Here is a 24,798-nt window from a genome sequence, read left to right on the forward strand (position 1 = left end):
TTTTCGTTAAAACATTGACTTTTCACTTTTATGTACTCGACTATGCTTAAAAGTTGATACATTTTTTACTTAACAAGTATGTTTTTGGCTACATACTTTACACTTCATTAATTCAATTAATATTTTATGCACATTACCCATACTTTTACTTAGGTACTATTTCTCTGTGCTTTTTCTACCAGTTGAATTGGATGAACATTTAATATTAGACCAATAAAAATGCTCCAAAATTACTTATCCTTCTACAAAGGTACCATTGCTAAGATACAAGGTTTTGTCGTGACGTGATGATATGCTAGGTGCATTTGAAGTAATCTTTATTAATGAAAGCTACTGTGAATAGAGTGTACACTGTGCTTCATTAGAAAGCATGATAAAACTAATCAGAGATATCCTTTGAGAGAGCAGCAGAAGTGGTGCTGGGTGGCACAGCTTGAAAGAAAAACACTGCTGATGATTTACACTGTGATTTCACACTATTTTATATGGTGATATCCCTCACGCTGTGTCCTCCGGAAAGTTGCTGAGATAGCTGCAGTCCAGGTTACATCACCATCACGAATTCAAACTATTCAGATTTTGAGCTCAATTCAGGCACAACATATAATAACGTTTGTCAGAGCGAAGATGTCCAGTCATGAACACAGGAAAGTTCATTAAAGGCACAGTGCAAACTTTCTGCATGTGTAAACACATTGAGAGCAGTAATGGGCCAAAGCAGTGAACAGCTGCTCCTTCCAGCAAAAACGGAAAAAAGGCTGTATGTCCATTGTTCCTCAGGGTCCCTCTGTCCTGCCTTTCACTTCTCCCTCAGCAAGTAGAAGACCACAGCCTTCAGGTAGTGCACACATGTGCAGGCCGCTGCCACGAGCCAATGAGAGCGGAAGCTGGGGTCCGTGTTGACGACGCATTTTGTGATGTCAGTCTGAGGGAAAGTAGACAGGATCATGTTAAAATGAGAAGCACTGTAATTTGTACATATTGGTTTTATGGTACAGTGGCCCAGGAATTATGTGGACACCATTTAACCATTGGTAAAGTTATTTAGGTTATTCATAACCATTGGTAAAGCTCTTTAGGTTATTCATAACCATTGGTAAAGCTCTTTAGGTTATTCATAACCATTGGTAAAGTTATTTAGGTTATTCATAACCATTGGTAAAGTTCTTTAGGTTATTCATAACCATTGGAAAAGCTCTTTAGGTTATTCATAACCATTGGAAAAGCTCTTTAGGTTATTCATAACCATTGGTAAAGCTTTTCAGGTTATTCATAACCATTGGTAAAGTTATTTAGGTTATTCATAACCATTGGTAAAGTTATTTAGGTTATTCATAACCATTGGTAAAGTTCTTTAGGTTATTCATAACCATTGGAAAAGCTCTTTAGGTTATTCATAACCATTGGAAAAGCTCTTTAGGTTATTCATAACCATTGCAAAAGCTTTTCAGGTTATTCATAACCATTGGTAAAGTTATTTAGGTTATTCATAACCATTGGTAAAGTTATTTAGGTTATTCATAACCATTGGTAAAGCTCTTTAGGTTATTCATAACCATTGGTAAAGCTTTTCAGGTTATTCATAACCATTGGTAAAGTTATTTAGGTTATTCATAACCATTGGTAAAGTTATTTAGGTTATTCATAACCATTGGTAAAGTTCTTTAGGTTATTCATAACCATTGGAAAAGCTCTTTAGGTTATTCATAACCATTGGAAAAGCTCTTTAGGTTATTCATAACCATTGGAAAAGCTCTTCAGGTTATTCATAACCATTGGTAAAGTTCTTTAGGTTATTCATAACCATTGGAAAAACTCTTTAGATTATTCATAACCATTGGAAAAGCTCTTTAGATTATTCATAACCATTGGTAAAGTTCTTTAGGTTATTTATAAAAATGTTGAACAAATTGATATTTGTTTCAGAGAAAAACACACTGCACAACATCAGCCCAATGGTAGACTCTTTGTGGAGAACAGCTGGAGAAGAATTCCAACGAGACTGCTTTAAGAGTACTGTAGCATGGAAACATCAACGTCTGGAGCGGTTTTTATTATAATAGTGTTGGTCAGTTTGTGCTCACTGACAGCATCATGAGCTCAGAAGTGTGCAAAGGCATTTTGGATGCAAATCTGCAGACAATCTGCAAAGAAACTGCCCAGACACCAATGATCTGAATCACACCAGGTATCGTTTGAATAATACTATATTAATAAGAATATAATGCTCTTATTGCTGTTTATTTGTTTACTGTGTATATTCTGTATCGTCCATCATCACTAATCTGACCAAGGCAAACTCCTCATACATGTAAGCGAACTTGACCAATAAATTTATTCCGACTCTGGTCCATTTGAGTCATGGAATGCCTTTCATCAACTATATAAAGGTTTGTTTTGACAACACTAATAAGTATACCAAAAGTAAATATAGTTAGTGCTCAGCTATGTGCCTTCTTAGCCAAAGGCAACAAAGAATAATCTAAGCGCTCCTATTTCAGCACACAGTTTCACTGAGGGTCCTGGGGTTGGGAGGCTGTGAACGATCCAATCCTGTATATGAAAAACCACTTGAAAGTGCTTTTCGTTTTGGTGTGACATGGTAGAGGCAAGCATTTCACCACTTAGCACAGCTGATAGGGAAAGAATTGGGTGGTGACAAAGTAGCAGGAACTATGCATCTTTATCAGAGCTACTCTACTAACAAAACAGCATGACCTTCAAAGTGAGCCGCATACATAACTCTAGAGGTACGAAATGGAAACGTCTCGATTGTTTTCCTCATTGCCAACAAACAGGGCTGCATAGTTTTTTTGTTTTTTAAAAGTTATTGCAATAATGTCTTGCGCAATACGGGCATGCTCTGTACTGTGAACATCCTGACCAAACACAGACATTAGGTGACGTTTCGGTGGTTGTCAAAACAAATCAAGGCATTCACATGACACAACAACTTACAAACTATCTGCAAATATTACTGTGGCATACAGCATTATGATGGGTGGAGGGGCAGGGTTTAAATGCCAAACTTTCAATATAACAAATGCTAAATGTTAAACAACACTGCTAACTAGGCAGGAGAAGTTGGTGAGCGTTAGCTTAGCTAAGGCTCAATTAATAACTGCTCTGTGGTGTTTGGATCTGTAACCTGAGTGCTCAGTGAACAAGCTACAGACCAAAACAGTACCACACACCACAGTACAGGTTTGACTCAGACTGATGATAAATAATGCCAACAGAAAGTTGGGTGACTGGTGTCAGAGTGACAGAAAGCCCAAATCAATCCTGTTCTGTGGTGTTCGGGACTGTAGTGTTTTGGCTAAGCTAACCAGAGCTTATTCAGATTCAGATTCAGATTCAGATTCCTTTATTGATCCCAGGGGGAAATTGCAGTTGTTACAGTTGCAGCCATTTATGTAAAAATAAACACTTTACTAATAATTTAAGACAATATATAGAATTTACAGTATGAATATAGTTAGAACATAGTTAGCAGGCCAAACGTGCCACACAGCGCAGGCTCGGTTCCAGCTAACTGACGCTAAAATGACACTTGTTAAGAGGGTATCTGAAAGAAGTAGAGGTGGGTGACATGGTACAATGTAATAACACAGTACTTCAGGACGTTTTTTTTGATACGCGACATGTCACAATATTTTCTGACATCTAGTTTGTCAGAATAGTCAAAGTTTAAAAAAAAAAAACTATCAACAATTATTAATACAATTACAACCTCAATGCCAAAAAATTTGGGACACTATGTAAAATATAAATAAATGTACAGAAAAACAGAATGCAATGATTTGCAAATCACACGGATCCATTATTTATTCAGAAAAGAACACAGAACGCATCAGACGTTGAAAATGAGACATTTTACCATTTCATGAAAACTCATTTAGAACTTGATAGCAGCAATGCATCTCAAAAAAGTTGGGACAGGGGCAACAAAAGGCTGGAAAAGTAAGTGGTAGTAATAAAAAACAGTTGGAGGGGCAAATAGCAACTAACTCACATAACTGGGTAAAAAAAGAGCATGTTAGAGAGGCTCTCTGAGTCTCTCAGAGGCAGAGATGGTTCACCAATCTACAAAAACATGCATCTAAAAATTGTGGAACAATTTCAGAATAATGTTCTTCAGTGTAAACATGCGAAGACGTATATCTCACCATCTACAGTACATAATATCCTCAAAAGATTCAAAGAATCTTGAGAAATCCCTGTACTCAAGGGACACAGTCGACGGTCCATATTGGATGCATACGATTCTCGGGCCCTCAGGCTGCACTGCATTAAAAACAGACATGATTCTGCACTGGAAATCACTGCATGGGCTCAGGAACACTTTCAGAAATCATTGTCTGTGAGTACAGTTTGCTGTGCAGCCCACACATGCAAGTTAAAGCTGTATCGTGCAAAGAAGAAGCCATATGTCACGATCCAGAAACGCCACCGTCTTCTCTGGGCCAAAGCTCATTTATAATGGACTGAGGCAAAATGGAAAACTGTTCTGTGGTTAAAAAATTCAAAATTAGAATTTTTTTTAAACCACGGATGCCAAGATTCAAGATTTCACATAATGTGCTGTTCTAAATCCAATTAAACAGACCTTCTTATGCTGTCTTTTTAATCAAACATGCCACTGGTAAGTGATTTTGAACATGCTCAGGAAAGCATTTAGTGGCACACTGTAATGTATTTGATCATGCTAATGATCTATATTGTCATATTGCCCAGCTCTAATGAGAAGTCAAGTGACTGGTGATAGAATGAAATTCCAAACCTAATGTGTTATTTGGTGTGTCTAGCTCTTTTGTGTGTAGCTACCACTAAGCTGCTGTCATGCCTAATTTTTCAGAGGTTTTTTCTGGCTCTGATTTTCTCATCTTACTATCAATGGCACTTTTTGGTGAGCTCACAGACCACAAACCAGTGAGCTCCTCTGAAATATAAATTGGTGGAATGTGTTTATTTGGCCATTTAAACATTGAATAGAAGTTCAACACACCACAATTTTGAAAAACTCATAATTTTTAGATGCCAGAACCATTTCTATATTCTTTATTACTGTTATACTGCTAAATCCCACAACAAATCGTTTATAAACAATTTTTGGATCAATATCATGCAGGCCAGTCTTTAATGTGTCAAATCAAGTGTTCTCAAATTATATATATATATATCTCCAGGGCTCCATTTGAAGAGGGATGCCAAGTGTGGCAATCCCCCTGGTAAATAACAAATCATCACCCTTGTAAAAGTGGCATCTATCCGATCTATCTCGTTTGAATGAATGTTTTAAAATTACCTAAGATTTCAAATATCAACCATTTAATTCTATCTACACTGCTCAAAAAAATAAAGGGAACACTTAAACAACACAATATAACTGCAAGTAAATCAAACTTCTGTGAAATCAAACTGTCCACTTAGGAAGCAACACTGACTGACAATCAATTTCACAGCTGCTGTGCAAATGGAACAGACAACAGGTGGAAATTATTGGCAATTAGCAAGACACACTCAACTGCAGGTGGGGACCACAGACCACTTCTCAGTACCTTTCTGTTTTCTGGCTGATATTTTGGTCACTTTTGAATGTTGGTGGTGCTTTCACACTCGTGGTAGCATAAGACGGATTCTACAACCCACACAAGTGGCTCAGGTAGTGCAGCTCATCCAGGATGGCACATCAATGCGAGCTGTGGCAAGAAGGTTTGCTGTGTCCGTCAACGTAGTGTCCAGAGGCTGGAGGGGCTACCAGGAGACAGGCCAGTACACCAGGAGACGTGGAGGAGGCCATAGGAGGGCAACAACCCAGCAGCAGGACCACTACCTCCGCCTTTGTGCAAGGAGGAACAGGAGGAGCACTGCCAGAGCCCTGCAAAATGACCGGTTTGGTAGTGGGTCAGTAATGGTGTGGGGTGGCATTTCTTTGGAGGGCCGCACAGCCCTCCATGTGCTCGCCAGAGGTAGCCTGACTGCCATTAGGTACCGAGATGAGATCCTCAGACCCCTTGTGAGACCATATGCTGGTGCGGTTGGCCCTGGGTTCCTCCTAATGCAGGACAATGCTAGACCTCATGTGGCTGGAGTGTGTCAGCAGTTCCTGCAAGATGAAGGCATTGAAGCTATGGACCGGCCCGCCTGTTCCCCAGACCTGAATCCGACTGAGCACATCTGGGACATCATGTCTCGCTCCATCCACCAACGCCACGTTGCACCACAGACTGTCCAGGAGTTGGCGGATGCTTTAGTCCAGGTCTGGGAGGAGATCCCTCAGGAGACCATCCACCACCTCATCAGGAGCTGCCCAGGCGTTGTATGGAGGTCATACAGGCACGTGGAGGCCACACACAATACTGAGCCTCATTTTGACTTGTTTTAAGGACATCACATCAAAGTTGGATCAGCCTGTCGTGTGTTTTTCCACTTTAATTTTGTGTGCGACTCCAAATCCAGGCCTCCATTGGTTAATAAATTTGATTTCCATTGATGATTTTTGTGTGATTTTGTTGTCAGCACATTCAACTTCATACAGAACAAAGTATTCAATGAGAATATTTCATTCACTCAGATCTAGGATGTGTTATTTGAGTGTTCCCTTTATTTTTTTGAGCAGTGTACATTTGAGACATACACAAAAAGTTGCCTTTGTGGTATGACATACCAAAGTTCATGAAAACCTTATAGCAATCAAATCAGGAATAAAATCTCAATATTTTACCATATCGTGCAGTCTTGCAGAAAAATTCTCTCTCCCAAGCTGCCAAAGGATTGCTGCTGACACAAGGCCCTAACAGAGCAGAATTTCACGGCCTGATAATCAGTGAGTGGACATTTCAATAGGAAACTCACATTCATTGAGAGCCAAAAGAGAGGAGAGGAGCCACTGGGAGGTGTGGACATTGTTAATTAAGAAACCCTTTATCGTAACGAAGCTTTAATAAGTCCACTCAGCGATATGTGTGTGTGTGCCTGTGTGTGTGTGTGTGTGTGTGGTCTTTTATTCATCTCAAAGGACTCATCAGCAAAGGCAGAACACACACAGACGCACGTAGGCAGAACCACATACCAAGACATTAATAATAGGGCTGTCAGTGTCCATTATGATTAGTAATTAAGCAATCCATCAATGATTTTGATGGGTATTGAATAAGGAGAGCTTTTCAAAAAGACCAAACAATGAAATGGACTTAGCTTGTCAAATATTCAGAAAAAAAGAAGCAAAAAAGAAGCCTTTTAAAAACCTTAATAAAAACACATAAAACATTATGTGTCCAAAAAGTATGTGGGTATGTCCATCTTACTGTACGAGACCAGTAAAAGAATTTATCACCTCTTCAATAATGCTAATTTCTGCTAGCACACCTATGGGATTCTACTGGTATGGCAGTGCTAAGCTAATGATGATTCACATTAACCTTTTTATGGCCATTCTAAATTAAACACAGACATGCGAAGCCATTGGGAATCAAAATGTACTGATTGGTTGATCTCACTGTAATCTAATGATGTTACTGGTTAATCTGACAGGTTAGGAGTTCTGTTCAGCTCCTGAAGACCTAACAAAGGAGAGAGCTTGTTTGGCTGTATCTATGTAGACAACACACACAAAAAATCTGATTGGATCATTTTCCATTGAGCATTTAAATCATGTATCCCTTGTTTCCAACCAAACCTTAAGAATGAAATAAGAGTTTAAATACAATGAGCATGGTGATAATATTAACTAAAAATAATCTCAAAATTGTAGACACGTACAGTTGTATGCAACACTTTTGGCATCCTAGTCAAATTACATGTTTTGTTAATTTACTGTTAATTTGATGAAATTTAACATACTGGGAAAAAATGAAACATAAGACATGACTGTTATTGCACATTCAATAGTTTGTTTTATTTTTTCCCCATGTGTTATGTAAACTGAAATTGTACACTAAAAATGGCAGAAAAATACTATATTTAAGTTGGCCCCCTACAGAGCCCTTATTGATTCATATCTACACAGATGCTTTGTACAAAGCTCTGTTTCTGCTTTGCACCAATCAGACATCCTATGTATGTTCATTCAGTGCTCATTTTTTCGGGCACCTACATCTAGAAGCTCTTTTCAGGCTTCTCGGTGGGTGCGCCTACTGTGCTCAAAAATAGCAGTAATCCTGACACTTCCCAGCAGGACACCTTGAAAAATGTAGACGATGACTTTGCCCGCAGCCGTTTTTCACATTTACCTCTAATTCAATTAGGTTCTGTCTCCACACTGATAAAAATACCAAAGACTCTTAGAAAAAGCAAAGGTGAATGACTTTAAAGCACTTTAAAACACTCCATTTCCATTTTCTTTCAATATACCGTGTAAGTAATGCACTGAAATAACTCAAATGTGTTACTTCTATTTCACCAGCTGCTTATATCAAATGTGTGTTCCAAAACAATGCAGCATTAACATTTAGGTGCCTCAGAACTGCTGGTTATTTAAGGCAGAAAATAAAAAAATATATATTTTCTAGAGAAACCAGATCCGCCTAGCAGGCCCTAGCAGGAGTAAAGATCAACATATGAGACACTCAGGATTATAATGATATGCCCAACACAAGCGTCTACATGTACAGACAGAGCCTATTATTCATTATACCATACACACACAGACAGAGACACATGCACACACAACTGGGCGTGTCATCTGAGAGATACAAGTATGGTTAACATTACACGTCCCACTAATCAGTCTGTGAAAGTTGTAGGTTTCTGTCACTGCACAAACAAGATAAAAGCCTGGTCTCTTTCTGACACTGCTATAGTAGACTGAGTCACATACCTCTTCAGATGTTATGCGGTCTATTCACCATAGAAACACACCACACATACCAATCAGCAGGGGGACCACAGGCTCAATACGATAAAGATAAACATTCCCACTTCCCACAGAGAAGCTCCAGCTATATCAGCTATATTCTCTCTCTTTCTCTCTTTTCTAATTCACTTCCAAGACAGCAAAATAAAAACCAGAGAATATATCAAAATACGCTATCAAAAGTATCAAGACACTCCTTATAAGTAGTTCAGATTTTAAGAAACTGAGCTGAGCCCATTGCTGGACCAGGTGATCAATTGCACATGCACAGCTTTGATATTCTCCATAGAGAAGCATCACCAGTACAATGAGATGTGCTCTATGCCAAGTGTCAGCTAGACGGTTATAAAGCTGTTGTTGGCACATTATAATATACAATTACTGTTTATTTGCTGAATTTAACATATTGTGGATAAATACTATATAAATGTTGCCTGACCAAAAGTTATGGCACATCTCATATTTTATTTTTTCCAATATGTTAAACTCAGCAAATAAACAGAAATAAATAGAAATTGTGTTGACTGCCTGCAAAATTTGTACACTTTTCAGAAAAAAGTCCATATTTAAATGTGCTCTTTGTATAGGTTGTGTTAACGTATTACCACTTTCAGAAAAACATATAATTTGACTGAGGACATTCAAATGTTGTCCTTCTATGTCGCTAAATTTCTGATCCCTATAAAGTTACTCTGAATTAGTTTACACCTAATAATCAACACAGTTATTGCTAAAAATAGATAAACTGAATGACAAAATGTGTCAATGAAATGTATTTTATCAATGATCAAGATCAAGAAGAACTTTACTGTCATCTCAACCAACGTAAAAAACAACATTGCTCAGGGGTCTTTTTGCAATATACTTACAGGGCCTGCATTTACTGGAATACACAGCACAACAGAGCAAGCCTTAAAATACTACATATAGCACAATTAAACTAGACAGCGTACCAATTACAGTACAGTAAGTACACAACAGCAATAACTTGGCTTAAAGCATAACAACATAGTACAGTAAATAAACAGGACAATCCAGCATGAGTAAATTCCCTGTATCATTTTCAGGGTGAGATGGAGATAAAAACAATTATACAGTCTGATGCATGCATGAGCTATAAAGTTAAACACTATTAAACAGATAAGGACAGTGACGTGTAAAGAGGACAGTAAACTAGTGCAACGGTGGCCATTTTCACTATTTTCACATCTATATATGAGATAAATATGAGATGTGCTACATGAATGAACTTGTCTTGCCTAATGCTATTTGAGGTATTTATTGAAGACTGTGAGCGTCAGCGCAGATTTCTTACCCAGCCTCCTCTCCTCTTTAACCAGGACACCAGACTTTTGCGGACAAACTCGCCCATGCAGTCAACAATGGCGTGCACCATGGCTGGGTGGCCGTGCTTCACACAGTCGACCGCCAGGGCTCCGGCCACTGCGTACAGAGAGACGACCTTACCCCACGTTACCCCTGTCCAACAGAGACACAGAGTGGGAGAGAGAGAGAGGCAGTCAGTTATCTAACAATATAGCTAAATTACACAAATATGTTTCATAATAAGATTCAATTTTCATTCAATTCATTCAAAACCAGTCAAAAGTTTGAACACATTTGATTCCATGATTTTCACTTTTCTTATAGACATTCTGATCTATGGGCTTATGCTTAAAAGCAGGGCTGCAGGTATGAGTGGGAATGTGACGCACCACTTTTCAAAGTCGAAGGGTGGCGCCCCTCTATGTTCAGAACACATACATCTGAGCATATGGAACTAAACAGAGGGCTGACCAATACAAACAAACAGAAACAGAGTCGAACGCATTAGTAGAAGCAATTAAAAGTTCAATTTCACTAGACGGGGGGACATTTCCCAGACAGTAAAGCCTGAGTGAGTTTGTGTTCAGTGAGTGTGATTCACAAACTAATCACACTTTGAATTCACTAAGTGTGAAAAAATTAAGCAGTTTTAATATTTCTCCCTGCTACCTTGATATGCTAACATCGCTGTCCCGTGCATCTTGTTTGATGTGGACCTATCAAACCTTTTCTTTAGTTTGGTCTGTTTCGACGTGTGAAAACCCAGTGAAAACCTTTCAGGCCTGCACTGAACAAATGAACTGCGAACTGCTGACCCCTGCTTGAGTTCCCTGCTGGTGGAAACACATTTTTATGGTGTTGCACTCCAAACAAGAGGTTTTTAAAACAAATGCTTTCTTTGTGCACATCAGTGCCGTATTGTATCTGAGCAATAAACTAATGGCAAAGATATGCTTTTAATTTAGGCGCATTCTGGATAATTCTGGATCACAGAACATATTTTTGGCCAAGCATCAGCTACCTGATTAAATTCAAACTGAAAAAACCAAACATAAAAAAGCAAAAAAGTCAAGTGAAGTTTATTATTTTTGCTTTGTGATACCCATAAACATTAATCCCTTAAAATCCCAGTCTTACTGCATACTAATGCTTACTTTTCTGTAACTACAGGGACTTCAATGCAACATTCTCAGGTTATAGAAGAGTGTAATAAAACTTTGGGCCTGCAGGTGGGTCCTGATCATTTAAGGGTTTAAGTGTCTCTAATTTAGGTAAATGTAACAGTACCAGAGTGATTGCATCCCTGCAAAACCGACTACTATATGAACACTCCTGAGTGTAATCTGGTCAAAAAATGATGCAATATCACAAAACTCTCATGAATACGTTTATAGACACGTTATTAACATGCCATAAAGGGTAGTTTTAGCCCAGATGCATTTGTTACACAAATGTTGTTTCAAAGACAAGCATAAATATTCAAATTACTACCTGTGCATTAATGTGTTCAATCCAAAATTAAATTTTCAAGTAGGACCGCATTTATTATATCACTTCGGTGTTTCTTGCAACGAGTTAATCAGTGGAATGTCTTACATTTCAGCCAATCAGAATGTGTTGTGAAGATTAAAGGTACACTCTCAGAAAAAAAGGTACGACACTGTCACTGGGACAGTAACCTTTTTGTCCCCTCAGGGGTACATCTCAGGACCTTTAGTCAGTACCTTAATCCATAGAAATGATATTTTCTAAGTAAGTACACAATTGGACCTTAAAACCACTGTTGCACCTTTGAAGGCACATTTACATTGTTTGTATCTTGATGAACAAATCATGTTCCTGCATGGTACCTTTATTTAACAGTGTGGGGTCTAAATAGCCCTATTTGGTAAAAGAACAATATCTCTGACTGGAGTCATTCCATATTGACTGCAATTGTGGAACAAAGACTGGTGGTGTACATTACTATCAACTTGACTCTGCTGCATGACTCATAACAGATATCAAGGTGTTTCCCAAACTCCTGCAATTATCTTTATCTTGACTACAATCACTGCGGGATTGCATGAGTTTAGCCTCAGTGGTGTAACAAAGAGTGTGTGTTTGTGTGTGTGTGTGTGGGTGTGCACATGGATGAATCTGCGTGTGACAAAGCTGCTGCCAGGTAAATCAGCCCACTGGAGGATGGGTCAACATGCTTAAGTTAGTCCCCCCTCTGTAGAAGCCAGAAGCCATGCTTAAAGAGGTAGTGTTTGTGCGTGTGTGTGTGTGTGTGTCAGGGGAGCTGTGGAGCGGCCTAAAACAGCAACACACGCTGCGTCCCTCTACACATGACACTTCAGTCCAACACATTGATAGCCTGATGCATCACAACAACCTTTTAGTTCTACAAACATAGCATGTTAGAAGGTCCAGAAAGGAACCTTAACCCCTTTCTGTCATCCCTCTATTGACCATTACACCAGTGGAATGAAAATCAGTGCAGATAAATATAATCAAATAAAAATATTGTCCAGTAACTCTGTTACCAGATTAGCCAGGACACTGCTGGCTCCCTGTGAGTGAAATGTTATGACCCTGTGTTGAGCTGCTAGAGAGCAACGAGCGATAAACAGGGAGGGGTGAGAACTCCCTGCTGTGAAAACAATTCACAGTCCACAAAAAGACGGCTGTGCAGAGATGAAACGAACAGCACAACTGCAACCTTCGATCAAAAAAAACGAAAAATTATGTACAACTATCAAAAAATTGCGTACAACTACCACAATAAAATAGCATTTAAATCTAATACAAATACCTTATTAACACTGACCTGTTGGCTCATCTACAAAGAGTTTCATAAATTAAACTCTTTTCCATTTAAATATATTCTAACAACATTACTGAAGAAAAAATACATAGTTTAACTCGGGGACCTCCTTCAAAAGAGGTGGAAATAGCCTTTCATGGCTACTGTGAAAAGAGGTTAAGGGCACATTTAATGCAGATTAATCTGAACCTTTTATCATTTAGCTCAACTCCTCTTTTCCTTACCACAGTACTGACTAGAGTAAACAGAGTTTGCAGGCCTTAGCAGCCTCAAACAACAACACCTGATCTTTAAAACCTACACTGCTAATGTGGAATTGTAATATGACAGTATATTGTTACTAGTGCAAGAAAATGTGCACCTTTAAAGCGATAACCTTACAGAAAAAAATGTTTTTTTTTTAATTCCAAGTAATATAAGGCCAAAGTTTTACAATGTAAACAGAAACTGGAGTTGTCAAACAGTGTAAAAAAGTGTTTTTGAGTTACAGAAAATAATAAAATATGAACTAAGCATGCAGAAATAGGTTCAACTTATCTGAGTGAAGAAGGCCCTTGTTAAAGAATATGTTCTTACAGCCTTGCTGTCTATCAAAAGAGTGTAAGTGTATTGCATTAAGTAAAATAATTGAATTATTAGAGTAACAATTAGAGCAAAAGGAAAATAACATCCAGTTTTTAATTTTGCACCTGAGTATTCAGTATTTTTGGTCTACTGGCCAGGTCTAAAAATAGCAGATCAAGTAAAGAAGGTGTTTTGAATTATATTGCAGCTTTTTGGTTTATCAATAAAAATATAAAATGAGTGATGGACATCAAGATGAATAATGTGACACATTAGTGCTGGGTAAAATGACAATATATATCATTATTATGATAAATTACAATACAATGTGTCACAGTAAGCTTTTCTCAGTATGCTGTGGATATTGGCAGTACTCAAAAAACTTTCCAACTGCATGTCTGTTTACAGCAAAAGAGTAATTAGTCCTCTTCAACTGGAGGCAATGCAACTCAGTGTGTAAAATGATGAATACAAATATTTAAATCCACAGTTATTGATAGTATTTTTAAATAAAGTCTGTTCCAACTTATCAAATGTCCATAAAAATAAACATTGTGATTTATTGTGTATTGTAAAAACATCTTGAAAAATTGTGATATTACAGTTTTGCCCGATAACTCTTCTCTTCTGATCCGATATATGGCCATGTTGCATATTGCCCACAATGAAAATCATGCATTGAATTAACTTGATTCAAATATGTACATCATATCAGAAAAAATAAATAAAGTACATCAACACGTTTTTGACTTTTGTCAGTGTATATCTTGAAATATTTTATTCATGTCAACATGAGAAACAACTGAATTCACTGCATTACATTTACCAGTGCTGGCCTTTGTGAAAAAGCAGCATATGAATATGAAACGGGCATTTCCAGCATACCAGCAAGGAGCAGAGAGGGAAAGCAGCAGCAGGGAGATAGCACACAAGTGGGTGACCATCCAGGCTTTGGAGTCACAGATAAATGGTGTGGTTTAAAGTTTAGACCAACCAGAAAACACCCACGCTTTCCTCCCTCTCTAATGAGCTAAAAAAGAACGAGTTCAAACATGATAAGCGAGTCAATAAATAGACACAACTGCCTGAACTAGAAATGTACAACTCATTAAACAGCGCAAACACTTCAATTGTGACAGAAAAGCCCAAACCATGCACGCATTTTTCAGCTTATCTGTGGTCACTGACCTACTTGAGTTACGACAACGGCCTTTTCTGTGTGAATAATCAGAGCCAAAACACCACAGTCAAAATAGTGCAGCACCAAGGTGTCTTTTCATCCTTAGGGCGTGTTCATTGAGAGTGCGGTTTCCATTTAACTCGCCAACACAATGTAACTAGACACTTGTTGTGTGGGCGAGGCCTTTGGTAAAAACTACAGGCCTAGGGTCAGTCAGTGCTACTCAATTTTGAAGGTAAATCCAAGTTTCTGTCAGTGCTGAGGCTCTTCTAAGCACCTGCACAGAAACAACCATGGCTTTATGGTACTGTTTTCTTGTAACACCACCTCGAATCCTTCTAAGTGGGTGACTCAGCTTTACTGCTTCTCGGGAAAGATCAACACCGACATGTAGCATAGGTTCAATCTGACAGTTTCGAAGCACTCCCTGATTTTCAAGGAGGAGTTCTGATTAAACAAAGCTTTATTATTCAGTGGTTAATCTGAAGGCACATTATCCAGTAATTGCTATGACTTATTCCTTATCTGTGAGGAAACTAATATGTAAGGCATGTAGCTATGTATGATAACGAGGGCTCCAAAATGGTTTAAGAAGGACAGAAATGGCAAATGTTATGTTATGAAATTTGACATTTTGTCTTGAAAGCATGTTTCTGAAAATAGACCAAGGCTCAGTTGTTCCACTTCCCCGCTCCAAAGGATGAAAACAGGATTTCAGAAGCCTATCCTCTAAATGTACTGGGTCTGAAATCCTGGACAAAAGCAGCGGCGCTGTTCTTTCAAATTCTACACAGCCTGGAAACTTGGCCAGGCTTTGTTTATACTGTAAAATCCTATGGAGTTCTCCAAGTTCCCTAGCACTGTCAGCATGTGTATATAACTGTAAAAAAAGAGGTCCATTTCATCTTACCCTAAAAGGAACAAAGCTGGATTATACAGATAAATCACCTTTTAGAGCGGTGTAAACTGCTGCTGCTGTGCATTCCACACTGTCTGAATGTGCACTGCTTTCTGCCAAACATGTCCATTATCTTGGTTTAGCCAAACAACATCCAAGATGTGCTTGCTAACCTCAACGCACGATGCTACTGCCACCCTTGTTTGTCCTCCACATTACACGACTGAGTGATTTCTGTGCTAATAATAGCTGTTGGGACACGCGGAAAACCAAATGCACTCATGTGAAATACTATGGTTTTCCTTATTGATCAGTAAGAGGTCAATAATCAGATAAACACAGAATGGGATTTTCTGACCAACCTGTGGAGAATATTTCTGCCGCTACAGCCAGAAAAGCATCCGAAACTATGTTCTCTGAAGCCACTGTGATGTTCAGCTGTCGTGCCACATTGCGATACACGTTTGGACGCAAGTACTCTAGCTCATCACCTAGGAGACAAAGAGACAGAGACAGAAGCAGAGAATTCACAGAGGATCATGACAGTGTGTACAGCAGGTATGTGAGCGCATGTCTACTTCTTGCTGGTGTTTATTTCCCTCATTAAAAATGAGTTTACATTGTGGTAAATGTGTTGTTACCAAGGTGTGAAAGAAGAAACCGCTGCAAAAACTACAATCAACTGTTAACTTAAACCATTTGAACACAGCACTGCACAAAAGTCAGAGATCACCCCTCATTTACTTAATGTCAAGTTATCATTTTCATTGTCCATTTTCAGGAGGTAGGTCTGAGGAGATCAGACACACTTTATGCAATTTTTCACAATTGCATAAAGTGAAAAAACCGGAGTTCATCTTTGAGAGAAAGTGAAGAACACAAGCTGTAATAAAGGCAAAGGCTGGACACACTAAGCGGTGATAAATGGGATATATTTAGTCGTTTTTAGGGTGATCTTTGCTCAATTGTTATTGTTCATTTGAACACAGCGGTAGTGCTACACATTGTGTGACAATTTCAACATAAATTGTTTTTTGACATTAATGATATGTTTTCTGCTTTTTCCCTGACTTTTAGAAAGTTAGGGGCTATTATTTTTAATATTTTCTGATTAAATCTTTAGGGATTATGTAAGTTATTGATACATCGTGCCCTCTGGTTCCTAGCACTAACAAAGCCAGAACGTTTTTCAGTAAGAAATCAGAGTCTGTTTGTTTTTCTACAACAAACCATTTCATATCAAACCACAATGCAAAGATTGAATTAAGCAGGATTTTTTAAATTGCAAATTTCCTGGAAATAAGTTATTTAAATCAGATGAAGGCTCACTGAAGGCTCACAGTGCTTTGGGTGTACTGGATTCAAGTCCAGTCAAATATATTAAATGAACAGTATTATTGCCAAAAGAAGCTAACTGAAAGACAAACAGTATGCTGATGTAGCGCAGTCTCTTAACAGTAAAGCACTTAAAGCATTACTTTTTTCCAGGACCGAAAGGGTTAAGCAGGGTGAAGCGAGGGCGGGGAACCTCCAGCCAACACAGATCTGCTCTATGATAACAGCTGGAATGATCCACATTTGTACATGCTTTGTCCATACAAAGCTTTTTCAGGAAACTGGGCCAAATATGTCCAGCCCTCCAATTAAAAGAATTGTGTTTCCTTTTAGGGGAAACACAGATTAGTCATTCCAGTGCACAGACAGTATTCATGTAGCTGTTCAGAGTCATGACATGAGTGGCCTCACAGTATATACTGTCTTGTCTCTGAAAGAGAGATTTAATGACCGAAGTGTTACAGAGATCATACAGAAAGACATACATGGAGATCTCTGTTTAGAGTCATGTGATACTGTCTTCACAGTGAGGGGAAGTTTAACCCTTTAAACAAGGCTTAATCTTTAGACTTACTTCCCAGTAACTACTAAAAACCGCAAACTACTCTTAAACTAGTACAGGCTATAACTATAACTAGACTACTAGTAATGAGACTTATTTAGTGGAACATCATAACAAAACCTTGTATCTCCAAAATGATCAAATAAAAGGATTTTAAAAAATGGAGTAATGAGGTTGATCATTCCGGCCCTCTAAATATGCTTTAAAACTGTAAGGACCCATCAGTAGGTGAGGCCTAGACATGGCTTGTAAAATGTGATGTAAGGAATTATGAAACCAATAGTTATAAAGGAAATTCCAAGAGGGCAAAGGAGGAAAAGAACGCAGGGGGTGGTTATTTCACAATCCTGCCTGAGCACAGGCTCCAACAGTCATGTGTATTTTTCGTAACTTGAAAAGCCACAACACTACTCTGGAAAATACTGACAGGTCACAGAAAACGGCATTTACCCCTAAAACCTAAACAGGTTAAACACACTTGCCCTGCCTGACTTTCAGCACAGCTATGTGTCATCTACTAGCCCACATAGTAGGTGTGCACACCCTAAAAAATCTGAACAGGTACTGCTACAACCAGTTATACTCAGTACTACGGCAGATGCGTATCATGTTTTTATACAAAGGCACAAGTAGTTAACCCCTTAAACTGCAGGCTAATATAACTAATATATAACCAATGATTCTTATTGAAGTGTGTGTCCACATAAGGCTGGGAAATATGACAATATTTATCGTGATCCTGATAGAATATGTCACAATACAGTAAAAATAGCTTTTCTGAACATACTGTGGATATCATCTGCACACGTAGAAACCCTGACTAACTGCATGTTTTATTACAAAGAGAGCCAAATTAGTCCTATTTGACTGGATTTAACTCAAATATTGAATAAAAATCATTGTAATTTTTTTGATTGTGCTTTTTTTAAATGTGGCACTACTAATTCTTTCTTCTCTGCTTCAACTTCTCTGTGTGTCTGAAAAAATAAATACTGACACTTGTGAAAGTTTCCTGAAGTATTGCAGTATTGTATTTTTGCCATATCGCCCAACTCTACATCCGCATAAGGGCTTAAAAGGTTTTCAGCACTCTTAATCTCTTGAATCATAGGCATTTCACTCAGTTCTGAATTTTAATGTTTATTTTCTACCATGCCTTCCGCCCAATGACCGGGGATAGGCTCCAGCACGCCCCGCAACCCTGAGGGAGAAGCGGCTTAGAAAATGTGTATCTACCATCACTTTTGAATGGTTCAATAGCTGCTACAAAAATAACACAAAATCTATTTAAGGTTAAATAATTGAATGAGAGTCATTGCACTTCAAAGGCAAAGCCAAATAAAGGCAAACAAAATTTACCTAACCACAAAAGGACCGACGATATTTCTCCCAGGGACCCTCCTGAAGAAAGCCCGTGTTCCGGCTTGGACCAACCAATTCCAGCGCGATTGAGTCTTGAGTGTATGTAGTCTCTGCACAGCACTTTAGACTGGGAGACGAGCTCTTTGTCTGTGGGAGAACGGTCGAACACATCCATAACTTCTGCTGCGAACACTGATGAACGGCGCAGCATCTCCATGCCCTTCATCAGGGGCCGTGAAGGGTGGGGGGCTGGCACCTCGCCTCTTTACTGTTTAAAGAAAGAAAGGAATCGGTTTCTTGCTGCCCATTTATTACATACACCTAGACTGTGCCCACACACAGTGACCATTTGACCAGGTACACAGATACAAGTCCTCACCTACCCTGTTCATGGAAGGAAAGGGACCACCATAGGACCACCACTGATCATATATGACTTGGGCAGCAGATTATTCTCAGAACAGGGACAATGACATGGTTTGGCAGGGTGTGTGGCACTGGTGGGAGTTTATTAATGCTACTGCAGGAAATCTTACACAGCTGGTAGTCCACCTACCAGAAATATCTCACCAACAGATCTCACCTATCTCAGCCACTGATGAAGAGAGGGTGACTAACACAAACTGTGCATGGCAACAGTCTCTAACTGAACAAGGTGCACCGACAAGACATGTGTTTCCAATATATTGGCCAAAAGTGCACATCCTTCTATATAGTCTAAATCTGACTTTTACAGAAGACTAAAAACTATTGTTGTCAGATGCTTGTAAAGAAATGGCTTCTTTCAGAATTCAGTATCTGCGGTCTCTGGTCTACGCCAGGAAGACAATTCTTCTCACCTAACTGCTCAGTCAGATTAGATCTCATCTACTCAGACTTCATCATTTGAGAAGAAGTGAACCAACTAGGTGCAGCTGAAGGCACTTTCTGCGATAAGCCGACTTGAACTTCAGGAAAACAGAGTGTTTTTTAAACGTTTCTGTCTATATATGTCCATAACTCACCTCTGCTTTATCTTAATGACCCTCTCCAGCTGACCTGATCTTCAGACACTGCCCACTGGCGATGATGCATATGAAGACGCTCAAAGAGCCGCGGCTAATTCCTGGATGAGAAGTCACGGCTCTCTGTAAAATGAACCCACAGCCGGCATTTTAAAGCATCGACGCCGACTGAGAGAGTTTCTTCGCCTGTCACAGGCGGTCTGGAGCCTTTATTATGATTCCTGTCGTCCGAAATCCGCTGGTCGGGCTCCGTTTTCAGGCTTGCAGCTTCACCGAGGAGAGCAGGAGGAGAAGTTTCCTTCTATGGCCAACCAGCCCGGGAGGTTCGCCAGTGGGCGGGGTCCTCTCGCCCAACGGCCACGCCCCTCACCGCCTGAAGGGCCCTTTCAGTTCACACGAAAACGTTCCCGCAGTCGACTTTAAACAACACGCGCTTTCGAAGGAGCTTCGCCGTAACAGTGTGTTGTTTAAAGAGAAAATCATTCAGAGGTGGGAGATGTGGAAAGCTCTTACACAGCCAGGATTGTTCATAGCTGGCTCATGAACCGGTTATGAACACGCTGCATGATGCCTGATGCATTGTTTTATATATAGTATAAACAGTTTTGGCCTAAATGGTTTTTTTCTGCAGGCTGTAGTGCTGCAAAAACTTTTTTTTTCAGATTTAACACCATCAAACTTCACATCAAACCACTCTGAAAGCTTTTGTTTAGTCATTGCTGGAAATAAGTAGAAAGTAGAAAAGTTCTGCATCCAAAGCTGCCGTAATCTACCAGCTAAGTCTTTTTAAATCGCACATTACTAATGTTATTAAGATTTCCCTCTTCCATCTGTGAACAGTCCACCTGCAGATCCTCTGTTACACCGCAGAAAGCTAAGATGGTATTTCGGCTAGACCACTAAACTGCTCTAACCCTTAGATTGCCAATAATCCAAAGGAGAAAGGCTGTAATTACTGATGTGTTACAGCTGGTACAAAATCTGCTAATGTATATAAGCAGAAGTAGAACACTACTTTTGTGCTTGTGACACTGCACAGCCTTTTCCTGTGGATTTGCTTTTGAAGTTCTTCTTTTTGTCTTTAAAGTTATTACTGGGTTGGCAGCTACATATACGCCACAGTGTTTATCAGATTATATTCCATATCAGATCTTTAAGCTTGTTAAATGACTACTATTAGTTCCTATAGTTAAACATGCTTTCTGAAGCATTTGGCCCATTTTTGAAATTTTTTTTATTTCTCCATTTTTATTTATACCCTCTACGTCTATATGGTAACTGCTCAATTCATTTCTTTTAAACTTCCCTATAACGTGAAAAATGGGTCCTACTGGTAACACCTCTTTTAAAAATGCCACAGGTCGGACGACCACTTAGCCTCTTCCCAGGAAGAGTGTAACGGGTTGAAATAATTAGCGCTACCCGCCCTGTTGAAACAGAAAGTCATCCCCGTCACGTCACTGTGGTGAGACACTTCAGTCCTCCCTAAGATCTGCTTTGACAGGCCCTGTAATAACCACTACGTTACATTACTGCTGACAAAAAAAAAAAGAAAAGAAAAAAAAAACCCTGGTCTGCTTTCTCAAAGCAGACAAAACTCTTTTGGCCAACAGACGACTCCACACCGACAACTGGTGACACAACAAGAGGAAACAGTGGCAAGACAGTGACACCAAAACAGGAACAAACGTGAACAGAAACTGAACAAGAAGAGGTTTTCATCACAAATGTGGGCCAATTTTGTGCCAACTGTGAGAACAAGAACTAACAGCACTGCAGCAGTTCCTCTATTATGAAGCCGTCTGAAATTTAAATTTAGTGGAGGATTTTTTTGTGTCTATTTAAATTTAATGGTCTGAGAGTAATGCCATTTCAATACTCTGTATGTCCTGTACATATCGTAGTATTGACCATAAAAGCTGACTTGACTTGAAATTGAACGCCATTGAGGAATCACTCAGTGACCTGACAGATTTGATGTGACCAATGATGTCACATAGGCAGCCTGCAGCATTTCCCTAACAGCTACAGGTGTTCACAGTTCTAGTGGTAACAGACACATCCACTGGAAAAGAAGGCCTCCTAAAGTCTCCCTAAAGATGGCTAAATAACATTTTCAGTGTTTTTCATTTCCTTTTTAAGGATCAGTAAAATAGAGATATTAACTGAAGCTCACACCAACAAGTCGGCACAAACAACTTTCCAGACTGTTGCCTTGGAAACCAGGGCAGTCATCCACACAACAAGCAGGCAGATCGCTTTGTGTATTAAGATGAAGAACCTGGAAATAAGATCTTAAAATACTAATACATTTGCTCAAAATTGCTCTGCATCACACTGACAATAAAGCTACATTAAACCACATGGAGCATTTAGAATAGTTTATGTCTAATCATCCTCCAAAGCACTCGTAATCGATAGTGATTCAGCAGCTCGGTGCAGTCAGATCCGTTCACAGCCTGCTGGTTCTGCCTTCGATGGTCCACATTTAGCCTATGATTCAATTACACCGCACGCTCACCTAAACAGCAAATGCAATTGTCAAAAAGGCTCTTAAGAAACCATTCAGTGAGATATTTTTATCTTCTGCTCTGTATAAGGAAGATAAAAACCGCTTTACTTTCCCATGAAATGCTAATGTTCTGTTGAAAAGAGGGAGTCGCTTAACACTGTGGGACTTCACCACAATGTCCTCTCCTTAAATATGTATTTCTGGGGAACCACCAGTTGTGTTACGGCTTGCAGCAGGAATACCTTCAGGTCCGATCTTTGCCTGCTTTATTGCTCATATCTATTGCATGCTTATTGCTGACAAATCCCAGATTCAGGATGTTTTAACGGACCCCTGTATTATGCAATCTGATACTGGACCATGACCAAATCTTTGGATAAAGAATGTTCACAGTTATTATAAGCTTAAAACGAAGCCTGTCTTTTTTGTACAATGCTGCACCCTAGAGGAACTAGGAGTATGTGAGGAAGAACCTGCTGATGTAGAGTAAATCTCTTTATTGACAGTGTCGGATAGTGTCTGCCACAGTCTTTAGCCTCCCTGAATCATTTTTATGAATAGTAGTTATAGGAGCTCTAGCAACAGTAGCAACAGCAGCTAGTAGTAGAAGGCCTAGTTGTATTACTAGTTGAGGTGCAGTATAAAATGAGCAGTATTGCTATTTTTATACAAACAGACAGCAACAAACAGAAATTTTACAACCAGCCTGAAAAATCTGGCTTCACAAACAAAAGATAAAGTTAGAAATTTAGGTTCAATATTTGATTCAACATTATCATTTCAATTACAAAAAGAAAAACAGCCAGGCTTTTGTGTTTATACTCCTAGACTACAGCCTTGCACTGTTTATAAGATCAGCAAAAGCCACAACTGACTGATCGCAACATATACATTACGGAGAGAACATATTATGCCTTATTCAGCATCACTGCCTTGGCTGCCGGTGTCTTCTAGAATCGATTTTAAGGTTTGTTTTGTTGTTTTGATGTTTTTTAACGCTCGTAATGGATTAGCACCTTCATACATTTCAGAACGCCAGACAGAATGTGCTCCAAATCATGATTTAAGATCATTGAGCGCAGGCCTGCTAAATGTTCCAAAGATGAAGTACAAAAATCTGGTGAAACAGCTTTGACACTGTGCATCAAAGCTTTACCACTACTCTTTACCATTAGATATTCGCCAGGCACCTACCACTAGCAATTTAAAAAACACATACATGCACTTTTGATTGGTAAGGTGTTTTTTTTTGTTGTTGTTGTTGTTTAACTGATAATATCTTAATCTTGTTTTGTTGAAATGGCCTTTTTAATGTATTTTTTGCTTTATTTTATTCTGTTAATTTTAATTTTAAATTTTGTTTTTATCCTTATTTCTTAATAAACCACAACTAATCAATAGTTGTGTTAGGTAGCACAGCATTGCATCGCTCAGCCTTGACACTTTGAAAGAACTCTTGATTTTGTGTTTTCATCCAACAGTGTTCTCTCACTGCAATACCCAGCCTACACTATGCAAATGTGTCGTACTAGCACTGGGAACCCCATACTGTAGCTAACATAGCCATTCATGTAGGATGAAGAGGAATACATTTTTTTTTGACAAAATTTGGCTATTATTTTTTTTTAAACCTCTTTATATTCAAAATTGTTACAAACAGACATTGGGAATGAAACCCATCAGCTGTAATTGCAGCAAAAGTAGTAACTTAGCGGTTGTGAATCACAGGAGTAGTAGTAGTGATAAGAGCTCTTGTAGTAGGCTGGTAATTCTTGTTCTACTGAAAGCAGCATCACTGGTTTAGTGTTTTAGTAGCAGTGGTAAGTGATAACAGCAGACGTTGTAGTAGTAACAGCATTAAAATGAGTAAGTGAACTGATATTGTTATTATTGCCTGAAAGCACATAAAACAGCCACAGCCAAGAAAAACTACAGTACCCAAAACGATGGAGTACTCCGCGCATGCGCGTTACATCATCCCCTTTCACAAAGTAGCAGAAGAAGCTTAGGAAAGGGAGTCTCCTCGGCAAGACGTTAAAGTAGAAATATTCCGATTAAATTCGGTGTCAGGCGTCTTGCATGGACGGAAGGAAATATTACGACCCTGAACAAATCCAGGGTGGGCCTGCAGGAAGGACTTCGCTAACAGACAGCCTGAGAGAGGTGTGATTGAGGGATCAGATATAACCTAGGTTTTTAGCCTGTGTTTTTGTGGGGGGGATACGGCACAGAAAATAGGGAAAAAGTGAACGAAGAGGAAGACAAACCGCTCCGGTCCGGAGGGGAAGGGCTGCGTGAGCTCCAGCTCGGTGTGTCCGGCCGCCATGGCTCATCTGCGGGGCATCGGGAACCAGGTAAGTCCGGCGGGTCGTGTTTGCTATCAGCTGGG

The 24,798-nt window shown here is 39.2% G+C and overlaps 2 protein-coding genes across 3 annotated transcripts in view; one reads left to right on the plus strand and one right to left on the minus strand.

The window, feature by feature from the left end:
- Positions 1-24,798, minus strand: part of boka (BCL2 family apoptosis regulator BOK a) — a 25,304-nt gene continuing 506 nt past the window's right edge. The window contains exons 1-5 of one of the 2 annotated variants that reach the window (XM_017697959.2): positions 19,898-20,382; positions 18,891-19,161; positions 15,997-16,125; positions 10,173-10,336; positions 1-925 (exon numbers count right to left, since the gene is read on the minus strand). In XM_017697959.2, coding sequence (XP_017553448.1) covers positions 800-925; positions 10,173-10,336; positions 15,997-16,125; positions 18,891-19,119 — 648 coding nt within the window. In that variant the 5' untranslated portion in view covers positions 19,120-19,161; positions 19,898-20,382 and the 3' untranslated portion in view covers positions 1-799. Of the gene's footprint in view, positions 926-10,172; positions 10,337-15,996; positions 16,126-18,890; positions 19,162-19,897; positions 20,383-24,798 lie in introns of those variants that run through there. The other variant, XM_017697960.2, reaches the window with a different exon arrangement.
- stk25a (serine/threonine kinase 25a) overlaps positions 24,375-24,798 on the plus strand; it is a 12,718-nt gene continuing 12,294 nt past the window's right edge. Inside the window, exon 1 of the mRNA XM_017697958.2 lies at positions 24,375-24,763. Within this exon, the coding sequence (XP_017553447.1) occupies positions 24,734-24,763 (30 nt within the window). The 5' untranslated portion in view covers positions 24,375-24,733. The remainder of the gene's footprint in view (positions 24,764-24,798) is intronic.

This window comes from Pygocentrus nattereri, chromosome 26, assembly GCF_015220715.1.
Source record: "Pygocentrus nattereri isolate fPygNat1 chromosome 26, fPygNat1.pri, whole genome shotgun sequence".
Lineage (NCBI taxonomy): Eukaryota > Metazoa > Chordata > Actinopteri > Characiformes > Serrasalmidae > Pygocentrus > Pygocentrus nattereri.